A 14,942-nucleotide genomic window follows, 5' to 3' on the forward strand; every position below is an offset into this window, starting at 1 on the left:
GGTCTGCCGCACCTGAGTTCTGCATTGCCGGATGGCACCCCGGCGGCTGAGTTGGACTGGGCCATGCACACGGAGCTGCTACGCGCCCAGCTTGCACGAGCTCAACACCGCTTCAAGAAACAAGCAGATCGGCACATGGCGGAGCGCGCCTTCGATGTCGGGGAACAAGTTCTCCTCAAGCTGCAGCCGTACGCGCAATCCTCCGTCGCGAACCACCCATGCCGCAAATTGGCATATAAGTTCTTTGGACCGTTCGTCGTCACCGAGCGCATCGGCACCCTGGCGTACCGTCTCTAGCTTCAAAGTTGTTTTGGACATTTTTAGACATTTTTAGAGATAGAAAAATAAACCAAGTTAATTCAAAGTTGCTCCATTTTTGAACCCAACCAAACCAACTTCAAATGAGCTGCAGTTTGACAGAGAGGTTGTAGGCAAGGTGCAAGATTTATAAGGAAAGAATGAACATTTAATGGGGCAGGGAAGAATTCACTTGCAAAATAAAAGAAACAAGAAGGAAGGGAGAGGTGATGGTGCATGGGTCATATGCATAGAGCTAGCAACAACACAAGAAGAGTGCAATGCACATGATGAGCATGATGAAATGCAAAATGACAAGAGGCACAATGCAACATAAAAAATGGTGGGCATGGCATGCAACAAATAAAAGAAACAATGCAAAACAAGAAGCTGAAGCCATATATATCGATGCCCACATGGAAATAGATCATGACAAAGGTTGGATATATTACAAAGTGGGACTCATCACTTTTGGGCTGTTACAGTCCTGCAGAGATATACACATACGGTTGAACAAACCGAAGGCACGACAGACGATGAGGCACCCGCGGCGCGTCCGCGTGGCTGGACGATGCAGAAGTTCGCACCAGACGGAGACAGCCACACGAGTAGCCACGCCCATGCATGATGCAGCGTGCGTGAACACTGGCACCGGCCACGTGAATACGTGATGGATCTATGAGCCAGCATGCACGCCTAAGCAGGCGAGCACAACAGCCCGCGCACGAGAAATATCTCGCCTTCATGGGCACGTGTGAAGCCTTGGGCGCAGCGTAGCAACCGTTCCAGTCGAAGATGCCGGTGGAGTCTCCACCAAGGTCGGAGTAGAGGCACGTAGATGACAAACGGCGGCGTGCGACGCAAGCTGATCTGAGATCGAAAACCAAAAAAAACGCCGATCAAGACGACCGGCGAGAGAGAAACCCAGATCAAGGATCGGGAAAAAGACTCTAGTGCTGCCGATCAACATGACCGGCGCATGAACCCTAGATACGGGCGGCGCGGCCCCCGATGGCGATTATGGAGATCGACCGCTCCGGGGGCGGCGCGCTGCAGAAGTGGCGGGGTGCGGCTAGAGTTTGGATCGGTTAGGTTGATACCATGTTAAAAGGGAATAGAGAAGGACCGGTGGAATTGTTGATGTATTGCTTGAGTCTCGTGGGCGTATATATAGGAGTACATGACCATCTTGGAGTACAAGACAAGCTAGAATAATTCCTAGTCTATCCTTTGTTTCCTAATAATCATAATACTCGACAGGCTCGAGCAGAGCTTTTCTCCGCCTGCAGCCATCCATTGTATATTGCTACAGGGACGGTACCCTAGCACTGACCGCACTGTACGAGGAAAGAAGCAGGAGAATATCTGCGGTGCAATGCGATGCTCCGGAAACCATCATCACAAGCATGTGCGCGCGTGGCGCAGACGACCATACTCCGCGGATACAAGCTAGAGCCAGCCTACTCAGTCAAATATTTAGCCAATGAGAGCCTCCGCGAGGGGCCCCGTGAGGCACTATAAATAGGGGAAGGCTGCGGCCTCAACAGGGGTGACTGATTCATGGAGAACACAAGTCACACATTGTAGCCAGTCACCATATGAAATAAAGGGCAAATGCAGGAGTAGGGTATTACACCAACACGGTGGCCTGAACCTGGGTATTTCTTGCGTGTTCTTCCTCCCGTTCTTTCTCCTTCGATCGATCATGACCTAGGAAGCTAGACGTGTTCAGTCCCTGGCTGAATTCTCAAAAGTGTTGTAGCTAACAGCACAATGTCCGATTCTTAGACACCGACAGTGCGTGTCATGAGGTGCTCTCCTGGATCTGATCTACGGACCCCCCCCCCCCCTGCTGAGGGGGATGCCTTCGTGGACTAGTGGCAACAAAATTGCCGATTCGTCCCCACCTTGGCCTGGAAAGGCCTTCAATGGTTTTAATGCTGATGGCCTGGTACATTTGTAAGCACTGCAGTGCGATCATCTTTGACAACGCTCTGGTCAGCTTAGCTCGTCTCCTTGACACGGTAAAGGCGGAGGCGGGGCAATGGGTGATGGCAAGAGTGCATGATCTAGCGGCTTTGCTTCCGGTGGTGGCAGCACCTAGCGGCTAGGGGTGTGGCGTTGTATACATCGGGTGTTGCTCTTCCGAGGGCTTGTGCAAACTCCTCTCTATCAATGCATCTAAACGCGAGGCTTTTGTGTTTTCTCGAAAAAGTTCTGCTCCCCCCATTTTTTTCCTAAGGCATATTCTGGTCATGCGCGGGGATTAAGGATCCGTTAAGGAAAATGACCATGGTAGCGATCATGTAGGAGATAATAGTTAGTACACTCTATTTCAAAATGATAGGTGTATTTTGACTATTCAAATTTGAATTTTGACCTTAAATTTCGTATACAATTTTCCTTAATACAAATCATAATCTCAAGAAAGTGCATTTGAATATCCATTGGTATCAATTTATGCCTTATTAATTCATGTTCACCACCGAACATTCATTCCTGAACTCAGCTCATCTACTCTCGGTGAATAGTAAAATAAAACAATACTAGAAAAATAAAAAAAATCTGATTTTTTTTGTCAACCAAGACACTCGAATGCGTGTTGTTCGGGAAAAAATTCATCGTGTTCGGACATTTGAGGAGCTCGTGGCAAAAAAGACAAAATCGGTCCGAACAGTGAGTGAACAGTAAACTTTCTCACAGACCCCAATTTTTTTTTCTGGGAGTTACTCAGATGTCCAAACACCACCAAATTTGGCATGGACATCACGCAGTCGAACATCTTCCATGCAAAAAAAATCAGATTTTTTTTTTGAATTTTTCTAGTATTCTTTTACTGTTCACGCAAGGGAGCAGATGAGCTCGGAAGCCGAATTGCTGCGTCCACTGTTCACCCCTTTCTTTAAAAATGTATGTCGGAAAATTCAACATCTATGACAGATATAAGTACTCGAGTGTTCCTTCAGATACCACATGACATGGACTCAGATTTATATCTCTTCTTTGACGTTTTGATGTCCGTTGGATATTATCTTTTAACAGTCTACCTTATAGTCACCATCAAATTGAAGAGCCATTCTACTTGTTGTACTAAGGCTTCTCTCCTATTAAAAGATTTGCTAAAAGTAAAAAACAGTACATTGAAGCACAAATGGAACATGCTAATGAGGAGGCTACACTTTCGAAGCTGAGAGCTCAGTTGGCATCCCAACACTCATATATTCATGAAGACATCCATTCTCTAAGGTATGTATGACAATAGTAAACTGGAGTTAGCATAATATAATTATTTGAGAATGGAAGTTTTCAGAACAATGTATATTCCTTCTTGGCCATCTCTAATAAGGGAACTGCTTGGTTCTTGCTGTCGTCACTAATTTTACTTCCGTAGCTTGGGCACAATAAGTAGAGATTGAATAAAGTCTTGTAGAGAACACTTCTTTTTTTTGTATGAAAATGGTTAGGCTGTGTGTATTTTATCCTTGTTATATGGTACTGCAGTGGAGCTTTTGTTTATGTGCTGTTCTGAATTTGTATAATTCCATAACTTATGTATCTGCTGTATTGTGGATTTTCTTATTTCGTTCTCAGGAGGAGAAATTCTGAACTTACAGAAGAGCTGAAGGATCTCTCCCTTCAAGTGCAGGAATGCCTATCCGAGGTATATTCTAAAACAAGAATTTAGTTCCTAATATATCATGAACCACCTAAAAGTTTTTTCCTCTATGGATGCTTCAGAATTGTTAAGCTGACTGTTTGATGCCTTGGGTGAATAATGTTCTATTCCTATGAGCATTATGTGCTTTATCGATGATATGTTACAGGCCCCTGCCGGATAAGGGAAATATAGGAGGCAGTGGGAATAGTTTTTCCTAGACACCTTGGTCATATCACGAGCTCATGGCTGTTTCAGTGGAGTTACTACATGAATGGACAATGAAGCTAAATTTTGTGAAGAGTGTACCTACAGACCATGAGCGTGATAGCTTATTTGTCTATTAAGGAGCTTGTATCCTCAATCCATAGTCCCAATACACTCTTTTCCCACTGTCTCAAGTAAAAATTATATGTTTGCCCCTAATTTAGCTAACCCATACTTTATCTGCCATGTTTCTATTTTGTTTGCTAGATTGTGTAATAATTAATGGTCTCTTTTCATTGTTCTTTTCTCTAGACTGTCGCGAGCTTGTGTTCTGACCTGGCTCGACTTGAGGGTGCAAATATTCTGCAAGGTGTGATCTTGTCATGACTCAGTAAGCATTTGAAAGTGTTTTGCGGTATTGAGCTTGGTGCTTCATGTTGCTACCTATGACCTTCTAGGGGATCATAACTTGATTGTTCATCGCCAGGAATGCTACATAAGCCAGCAAAAAAGGGTACTTGCTATTACCCTGTTCCGGTGGAGACCGACGTCCTACCAAACTAAGTGATAATGTAGACATTTCTTCTTTGTCGCAGTTCATCAATCATTTGGTGAATCAGCTTGCTGCTCATCGGTTTCTGGCGATAGCCTGCCAGCTTGAAAGACGGACAAAAATTTTGAGTGCCTATTCATTGTTGAAAGCTACAGAAATGGAGCTGCAGAGCTACGTATTAGCTGTCAATAGTCGCCTGGTATTTGTACTGCTTGCTGTTTTATCACTGTGTGTACACTCTTATATTTCAGGCTGCAGGTGGGAGTGGGCTGCGGTGGGACTCATCCACCCATCCCACTTAAAAGTGTTTAGTGGGCACCCGTGGAACACTGCAAAATATTGATGGGCTATCCCACTTAACCCATCGGGAACCCACTAGACCCACTTCTTCTAGCCCTCGGTTAGTTTCTAGAGCAACGGCTTGCTGACGATAGCTCCCGTATCACCCACATCGCACATGAGCTCGTCAACGCAGGGGTATGGTGGCACCAGCGGCTTGGCGAATTCCTCCAGCCGCACGTGGCGTACGCCTCCACGAACACCACCACCTCCGCCGTGCAGTCCACCACTAGCTTCTTCCCGTGTGGGAGCTCCTGCAGGCGACCAGCCATGGGGTAGTAGTGCACCAGGGCATCCTCCGGGCCGGCCTTGAGGAAACCCACCAGTTGAGCCGGCGCCCCTCCGTGGACGAGGCACCGGAAGAATTCGATGACATCACCAGCTCAGGCTTGACGAAGAACAACAAAGAGGACGGCTGCGCAGGTGCACAATCCCTATCAATTGCACTGGATCGATGGAAAGTTGAGTTCTTCGACATCTCCCATGTCCCACCACCATGTATTCCTGTTTGTTCGGAGCTAAAACCGATCACGCATTGCGGCGGCACTGGGTGCCGGGCAGTCGAGCACACCGACGTGGGCGAGCAGCACCCATAGCGGCATCATGAACTCGTCACCGGTGCCGAGCACCTCGGTGTGGATGTCCACGTTGTCCGTCGGCGCGAGGAACAGCAGTAGCTCCTCCAAGAACTTGCCCAGCACCGCCCACCGCCGCCTGTAATCCTGGCCCAGGGCCGCCCCTAGCTGCCCGCCCAGCAGTGCTGCCTTCTCCGCGATGGTGCTGCTCCACGCCCTCCGTGTACTTCTGCTTGTCGGCCTCGATCTTGTGGAGCCTCGCCAGGATCTCGTCCTTGTTCCTGCAACTGGTGAGGTGGCACCGCGTCTGCCACACCACCGTGTCGAAGATCTTCTCCGCGTTGTAGCTCGGGCCCGGCAGCATCTCCGGCACGAACGCTGCCAGTCACCCGCAGTAGTTGGGCAGCTTCGTCGCCACCAGCCGGGCGCAGAACAGAACATGGGTACCTCGGCGCGAGGGCAAGCTCCATGGCATTCTCTTACCCTATTGCTTATTGTTACGTTCATCTCATTTTCTTGATGATTGGTTCATTTGGCGGGACTCCCACTTCTACCCACTTAACTCTGCTAAGTTTTCGTGGCTTGTCCCCCTGTACCCACCAATTTCTAATGGGACGGAGTGGGTCGAGGTGGGACGCCCACGGGGAGTCCCACCTGCAGCCTGACTATATTCACTTGAAAGTTAATGGTGTAGTTTAGCTTGTTAATATTCACTTCATGTGTACACTCTTATAAAATAGAGTATATACTGCACAATACATAGGACCAATATCATCTAATTGGCGAAGCCGCGTCTAGCATGATCGAAGAAGGGTCTATTGATGACCGGGATACTTTTCTCCATGCGGTGAGGGATATTCTTAGCAGTTACTCAGGTAAGCAGGGTTTTTGCACAAATCATATGGTGCAACCTACTGGAAGTAGGAATAATTCATTCTTCCCAGTTTTTGTAGGTTCTCAAACAATGACACCAACATATGTTTCAGCATGTGCTTTGGTTGAGCAGATATCTGAGTTGGAGGATGAGCTCCACTGTTATCAGCATGAGCTTGAAAATGTTCTTCCACGTGAACGGGGAAGATTTATCGATGAACAGTGAGTTGACCTCTCAATTGTGCACAAAACATTTCTTCCCTTGATAAATTTCACCTTTCTTCAATATATTGGGTGGTTGAATCTTGCTTACTGCACATCAGCAAGAGGAGGTTCACACTAATACTCATTGAGACATTGACAAAAGTTGTGTTGATAGAGTTATATGTTAGATGCAATCACTCCCATGATTTTTCATAATTTTGCAGATGCAGGATGGTCCAAATACTCGAGCAGATTTTATCTGTACCCGTTACACATATGCTACCAAAATTTACACCATGGGTACATTCTCATCGCCTCTGTCTACCCTTTCCTACTCTGTTCCGTTGCTAGTAGCTCACCATGTTTTACTTAGCCACTGGCGCAAGCACTTGAAGAATTGGAAATGATCAGCTATGAAGTCTCTGCTTCTGTTAATGAAGTAATGATGGCTCGAGAGGAAAAGACCAAGGTCTGTTGCTTCCTCGTGTTGGTAGCACTCAGCTGTTTTAGCATTTTTGGTGTAGTTCTGTATGGATTCAGTCATCACTTCAATATTTACAAATGTTGTGCAGATGTTACAGCAGCCTTCACGCAATGCGCAGCAGGAGAGACGCGTATTCGCCGATTTCTTCTGCCATCCAGGACGGCTTGAGAATCAAGTCAGAGAGCTGACTTCTCGTGTTAGAGGAATCCCGGAGTAATGTTGGGTAGGGTGGTCAATAAGGCAAGTGCAGAGTCTTGTTTGCATTCTTGTCTTGCTCAGCTCGAAGTCTTTCCTCCGGAGTTTTTTTTTTTGAAAACACAAGACTTATTCATTCAAAATAACAAGTACATCGTTTACGAGGAGGGTACAATTTCACCCGAAGCCTCCTAAAACCAGTCACTAGTCAAAGAAAATCTAGCTAGCTTAGCAAGCTCATGAGCAACCTTATTCGCTTCCCTAAAACAGTGTTCAAAACTAGTATTCACGAAGCCCTAGATTTTTGGTTTGGGCCGAGCTGGATTTGAACCAGCGTAGACATTATCAACGAATTTACAGTCCGTCCCCATTAACCACTCGGGCATCGACCCAAGAAGAATTTATTCTAGGGTTTTTACTAATCTATGTTTAACCTCCTTTCATAATACTCCTAGGGTTTTTGCTAATCTATGTTTAACCTCCTTTCATAATACTCCCTACCCCTAGGGGAAGTCGAATCCCCGCTGCCTCCTTGAAAGAGAGATGTCCTGAACCACTAGACGATAGGGGCACTACTAGACGATAGGGCCATATACAACCGCTCGTGATTATACTATAATCATAGTATGTGCAGTTTTTTGGAATTGCCAATATACTCGGAATGTATAAATAGATCCAAAGCAAAGAGTTTTCCAACTTTTCTGTTATGTTTTCATCTAGGATTTTTTTGTAGAAAATACACATGCCCCAAATAATAACAATCATAAAAAATTGCCGTGACGTTCATGTAGACCGTCCTCCATTCTTCATGGTTTCAATGATCTTCAAATTATCTAAGTTAATGACCGAGGCAATTGTAACCCGCCTTTTGCGTAAGTATATGCCTTATCTTAGTGCCAAAGCTTCAGCCTTGAGGACGGCATATGTATACCAATTAATTCTCTAATTACCCCCTATAATGAATTTGCCTTTATCATCTCTTAGGACAGCTCTAGCCGTGCGTCCAAGCAGGTCATGATCAAAAGAAGCATCCACGTTAAGTTTTATAAAAGCTGTAAGATGCTGGACCCAACCCCCTCTTTTCATTGTAGACTTTGGAGAGAACACAATGACATAGTTTGTCTTTAGAGCACGTATCCCCATAGAACTCTGGTTAGCATATTGAGTTTTCTTCTCATGCACCAGTTTACGACTTAAGTACTAGGCCGTAATGGCGATCAACTCACGAGCATTCTAAAGACCCAAGATAGCTTGCTTCGGCTGAAAGAATAAAAACTCAAGAACGATCATCTAGTGAGCATTCTAAAGACCCAAAATAGCATGCTTATGCAGAAAGAGTAAAACTCAAGAACACCTTCACCAGCATGATCAACTTCACAAGCTCTTTTTAATTACTTCATCCATCCCCATTTTTTTTTCAAACCTCCTTTGCTTTGGACATTGAAGCCACAGATGCTCTGTATCTTCTGATCCAGAGGAACAAAATGAGCATTGGGGTGGAACTTTTAGGTGTCTATTAGCCAGTGTAATGTGACATGGGAGAGTCATGCAATCTGCGCTAAATCTTAAACCAAATAGAATTAACTATGATTTGTCCCGTTTCATTAGTACGTCCAAGTTTCCTTGTGTGTTGGTGCTCGTTTCCTTATGTGTTGGTGCTCGTTTCCTTATGTGTTGGTGCTCCCATTCCACAACATAAGCTGACCGTACGAAAAATATACCATTTTTTGAATAGATCCAAGCAACAAAATTCAACATGTCATTTTTTAAACATTAGTATAGACGTAAGCGCTCATATACACGCGCATACACTCACTCATATGAACGCACACACACACACCCTACCCCTATGAGCACCTCTGAAAGACTGAGCCGGCGTATCATCTTGAGATTTACGAAGTCACCGTAGGCACCTCGTCGTCGACGGGAACGTCTCCTCCCACTAAATGCGCGTCGCCAGAAATCCTGAAATAAATTCAGAAATAAATGCGAGCACCAGGATTTGAACCCTGGTGAGCTGGGGATACCACAGTCCCTCTAACCATCCAACCACAGGTTGGTTCGCAAATTCAACATGCCATGTTGAGGAAGAGGTATTGCGAGGACTTGTTGTGCATCAATTGGCCACAACATTTGTCTAACCAGATTTTCATCCTAGTTATTAGTAACATGATGAATTAAATCAAAAACCTTAGATATCATATATCCCCTTTTACAAGTGATAAATTTTCTATTAGCACAATTCGAGATCCAAACATGTTCCCAAATATCAATATTCTGACCATTCCCAGCATGCCATGATACTTTGCCAGGTAAATGAGGCTCCCTTTTAAATTAGTATTCAATAAATCACCATCAGAAAAATATTTTGCTCGCAAAATGGTAGCACATAAGGACTCCGGGTTCTCAAGAAGATGCCATGCTTATTTTGTCAACATCGCCAGATTGAAACAATGAACATCACAAAAACCTATGCCCCCTTGATTTTCGGAAATGTACATTTTCCATCAACCATCCAATGCATCCACTTCCGATTGTCCTTGTCACTTACCAAAAATGTGTCATCGCGTCAACGAATCCTTTGCAAGTTTTTTTAGGAATTGTAAAGGCGAATGTACAACAAAATTGAGAAGGATTTCCTTCCCTCGTGGATAATAATTTTTCTTTCCATCCACTAATTTTCACGGTAATATATACAATCAATCAGGTACTGAAAATAATCAGACTTGTCCATACCCACATTAGCTGGCAAACCTAAATATTTGTCACTGAGAGTCTCAGTCATAATATTCAGAGCAGATATTGTTGTGCCCATTGAGTAATGGAATCCAGGGGTTCCAAGTCAGAAAAAAATATATATTCAGAGTGGTACAAATTTGCTCCCTAATCTCCACTTTCCTATTGGGACTAAAGAAGATGCTAGATTTATCAAGGCCCACCATTTTCCTTGAAGCGGCGGAAATAGGAATCCATAATAGATCTCAAAGCTCGACATTGCGAGGGTTAGCTTTCATAATGATCAAGGAGTCATCAGCAAACAGAAGATTTATATAGAAGTGGCCTCTCTGCATACCTTCACTCTAGATTTTTCCATTCTCCTCTGCATGCGACAAGCGAGTAGTCGGACCCTCGACACATAAAACAATAGATAAGGAGATTACATGTCTTTGATAGCGTGCAAGTGCACAAGGTTTAGTTGTAGATTTTTGAAGTAAGAGTATCGATCCTGTAGTGAGCACATGAAAATGGTCTTTGTTCCTCGTAGTGAATTATTATGGAGTGTCTGCAAGTTATTGAAGGTCCGAAGCAATGCGAATACGAAGGTTGAAATATTGCAGGTGAAAGGTGACAACAATTAAATAAAAGTGCGAGAATAAAATAAACGTGATAGAGAGTAATGAAAGGTTTTGGAAGCAATAGGGTGAAGGCGTTCTCACGGAGTCTGGATTCCCCACTAGTATGTACCTAATGTAACTATGCTAATATGTAATTCTAGGTTGGATCTCTACACGTCGTATGCTTCTACAAGTGGCCAGAGCCAAGTATAAATATGTGCATACTTGCAGCAGTCGCATATCACATACGCCACCACCATTCCACCTTGAAAGTACTAGTTATCGACTAGAGGGGAGGAGGGAGGGTGAATAGGCGGTTTTTATGAAAGTCTTCCAGACAGGCAATGTCTTCGAAGACAGGCAGTTAAAACAACAACTAAACAGAACACAACAGAAGATAAGCTACCCGAGCCATACAATAGAGTCAGAGTACAATACAGGGAAAGCACGAAGACACGTAGCAGCTAGGTAGATGGATCAGAATAGGAAGACAGTGTGAAGCCAAATATGCAATCAGAGTGAATGTATTCACACATAGTATTCAACCAGAGCAGGCACGCAATGACTTCATGAAGCTAAACGCTAAGTAAAGAAGTGAAGTGATGGAACCGGTTGCTTAACGAAGACAAGGATTTGGTAGACTAGTACCAGTTGCTGTGACAACTATACGTCTGGTTAGGGAGGCTGAGATTGAATTCAGAAGGCCGCGTCTTCACCTTATTCCACTTAAGCTAAGGTCACTTAGTCCTCGCCCGACCACTCAGATATAAGTCTTCATGGTAGACTTCCAAACCTTCACAGACTTCGTTCACCGGCGATCCACAATGACTCTTGGATCCTCAGAACGCAACGCCTAACCGACTGGAAGATCACAATCTTCAAGTGTAATAAGTCTTCAGATCACGCAGACAGAAAGACTACAGTGATGCCAAATACTCTTTGGGCTCTGGGTGTTTTGGGTTTTGTCCTCGCAAGGATTCTCTCTCAAAAGCTTCGGAGGTGGGTTGCTCTTAAACGACAAAAGTCGTATACTAACTCTGAGCAATCACTAATTTATGATGGAAGGGGGTGGCTATTTATAGCCATGGGGCAAACCGACATGATTTGTCCAAAATGACCCTTGGTCATTGGGGAACCGACACGTGTCCAACGGTCAGATTTCAAACACACGCGATGGCTTGACTTGGTCTACAAGCAAAGCCGACTTATCCAACTCAGGATAAGATTTTCTCTCATTGTCTTCACACGAAGACATAGGATATGGGTTGAGCATCACGTCAGTTTTCAGACTTTGTTCACTTGAACCCCACTTGACAGTTCAGTGGTTTCTATGACTAAAGAAATAAGAAAATGAAACTCGAAAGAAACTACGTCTTCGCACTTCATTGTCTTCAAGCGAATGTCTTCACACATCATTATCTTCGACGTGAATGTCTTTGCAAACCACCAATAATGTCCATACGTTTTTAGGGGTCATCTTCGATGGGTAAACCGAATCAACAGGGACTTCTACATGTGTTCTCCCGTGAATCTCACAAACACATTAGTCCCTTAAACATGTTTGTCGTCAATACTCCAAAACCAACTAGGGTGGCACTAGATGCACTTACAATCTCCCCCCTTTTTGGTGATTGATGACAAACTAGTTGAAGTTTTCAACAGGGATAAAAATATGTGAAAGTTAAGGAGCGTGGTCATTGGCTTCATGGAGTTGAAGGGCTTCCCTTGAAGATGTGCATATAAGTAGTTTGCTTTTAAATGTGTTTGCTTTGTGGAGATCTCCCTCTTTCCATGAAGTCAAATCATAGTGCATACATATATGTATTGAAGATAATGACATGCACAATGATAAATGGGCGTCTGTAGAATGACTTCATGTGCATAAGATAGGAATTCAGCCGCACATAACAAAACAACAACAAATGTAGCAAATGTCCCATCTGGACTTCAGTGTTACAACTCAAAAACCAAATGTTCACGAACGAGAGTTGCAAACTTAACAAAAATATAGCACCGACCCAATAAACCCGCGACTATCAACCCACATGCTTCTCCCCCTTTTGTCATCGAATGACCAAAAAGGAATGAAGACATAGGGTGTCTAAGCGTTCCCAGAAGGCGATGGTGAAGATGTTGTAGCCGGGTCAACGTTGGAGTTGGGTAGTGCAGTAGGGCCTGATGCAGCATCTTGGTGCAGTGAAGCTATTGCCGGTGAAGTGGCGTCGTCCTCCTCAGCAATAATGCGCAACAACTGTTGGAGCGGATGATGAGTAGTCTAAATCTTCAATAGACGATGTAGGATGCCACTTAGCTGATTTTGGGGTCTTGGAGTCAAACTGGAAATGCTATGTGAAGCCATCTGCAATGAGATCATCTTCAGAACATAGCAGTGTGAGGCTCTTCCAAACACGCCGGCAGGCTTCATGAGCAACAAAGGAGTTCTTGGTGGAGAGGTTGCGGATGCGATTGACATCAACAACAAGACTTTGCATCTGGCGTTTCATCCACTCGTGATGCTTATCATGCTTTTGATGAAGGGAAACAAGGAGTTCCCTATCATTCAATGTACGAGCATGCTTCTAAGGCCTCTATGGTACTGTGTTAGTGGTCGCATCAGTGTTAGCACGATGAGGCAGACGGAGCTGACCTACAAGTGGACCAGGAGCAATAGTATTTTGGACATGAGTGGCTTCAAGAGGAGCAGAGAAGTTTTGATAAGCGGCATTGTCTTCACGGAGTGGTTCTTTGGCTGGCTGAGGATAAATGGTTTCATGTGACATATCAACATTAGGCAAGAAGACAACATGATTGCGAGCTGAAGCTTGATAGTTGATGGTGGAGAGAAGCTTAATCAGCTGCATTATCCATGGAGCATAAAACTTCTGCCCAATAGATCAATGCTTGAAGCCTCCAGCTGCCTGATGAAGAAATCATGCGTGTTGAAGCGTATGCCATTGAGTATGTAGAAGACGTCTTCATGATGCCTTCTAGCTTTGCAGAAGATGAGTGCCCTTTGATTGGCCACAGAGTATGCCTCACAATGTGATAGATGGTGCGGGGAAAGTACTCGAGGTCAGTTACAAAAAAATGAGTGGGGTACTCAGCATCAACAGGCAATGGCTTCATCATGGAGAGCATCTGGCTCATGTTGGGCTCTGGCTTTTGAAAGATGCTTTCTAACTCCTTTTCATAGGCTTGACAACCTGGCTCATAGAGATCACTAGGAGTGAGTGGGCAGGTGTAACGCCCCGAGACCGATGCGCCAGGTGTCTTCCTGTTATTCGCCGACGTTGCCATGTCATTTGATTGCGTGTTGCATTTCATCATGTCATCATGTGCATTGCATCGTCATGTTTTTGAAACTTGCTTCCGTCCGGGTCTCCCCGTTCCTTCCGTTGTCCGTTCTCAGCCCAGACACACTTGCACGCGCCCGTGGCACCTCCGAAATATTATTTTATAAGTGGTCAGAAAATGTACTCGGAATGGGTTGAAAGTTGGCGTGCGGTGTTGTTATGTTGTCAGTAGAACGCCTGCCAAGTTTCATCGCATTCGGAGTTCATTTGACGCCCCAACGATTAACTATAGCGACGGTATAGCCGGTCATTTGTCGGACGTTTTCGGTCTCCGAAAACGGTTGTCGGGCTGCCTTCTTTCCTCCCTCTCAGCCCAAGCCCCTCTGCACAGGCCATCACCTACCGCCAGGCCCAACCTAATCTCTCTCGTCGGCCCGCGGCCCTCCTCGCGCGCGCGTCCGAAAGCTGTCCCGGACCCAACCCGGACAGTCGTCACCGTTGGGTCCGAATCATCCCCAAACATCCCTAAATCGTCATCGGTTTCTCATTTGGACTCCCTAGCTATTTATTCGCGATCGTTGATTGGATGGACCATATAGCCCCTAAACTTAATCCCTCCGCTATATATAATAGGACCAAACCCTAAAATCTAGGGAGATGTCCCATCCATCAAATCCTCCTCGCCGCCGCCGCCCACTGACCATCTCCCTCGGGATCCCTCCCGATCCACCCACTCGGTCTCCCCCTTCTCGGGTCTTGTTCGATTCGTCAAATCGATACAAAATCCACCGGTCCCACCACCACCTCCTCTCGATCCATCCTCGCACCCGAGCAGGAGCGCTCGGCCTCGTCTCCCTGCGCTGTCATGCACCCCGCGTCCCCGAGCACCTCCCCCTCGTTGCCCAACGGCGCCGCCGACCAGCTACACCAGC

At 45.3% G+C, this 14,942-nt stretch overlaps 1 protein-coding gene and 1 non-coding gene across 3 annotated transcripts; one reads left to right on the plus strand and one right to left on the minus strand.

The window, feature by feature from the left end:
- The first annotated feature begins 3,197 nt into the window (after positions 1-3,197).
- LOC119354594 (AUGMIN subunit 3-like) lies at positions 3,198-7,764 on the plus strand. 2 transcript variants are annotated; one of them, XM_037621304.1, is made up of 10 exons: positions 3,198-3,543; positions 3,889-3,958; positions 4,472-4,529; positions 4,618-4,673; positions 4,756-4,911; positions 6,390-6,501; positions 6,571-6,721; positions 6,928-7,003; positions 7,077-7,172; positions 7,276-7,764. In XM_037621304.1, exons 1-10 carry the CDS (start codon positions 3,449-3,451, stop codon positions 7,402-7,404), a joined length of 999 nt encoding a protein of 332 aa, XP_037477201.1. In that variant the 5' UTR covers positions 3,198-3,448; the 3' UTR covers positions 7,405-7,764. The 2 variants fall into 2 exon arrangements, with proteins under 2 accessions (XP_037477201.1, XP_037477202.1); XM_037621305.1 differs by having other exon boundaries at positions 3,199-3,543; positions 6,580-6,721.
- On the minus strand, positions 7,693-7,774 carry TRNAY-GUA. The gene has a single exon. It is a non-coding gene; the product is annotated as a tRNA-Tyr (tRNA).
- Positions 7,775-14,942: the final 7,168 nt, after the last annotated feature.

Source organism: Triticum dicoccoides, chromosome 2A, assembly GCF_002162155.2.
Source record: "Triticum dicoccoides isolate Atlit2015 ecotype Zavitan chromosome 2A, WEW_v2.0, whole genome shotgun sequence".
NCBI lineage: Eukaryota > Viridiplantae > Streptophyta > Magnoliopsida > Poales > Poaceae > Triticum > Triticum dicoccoides.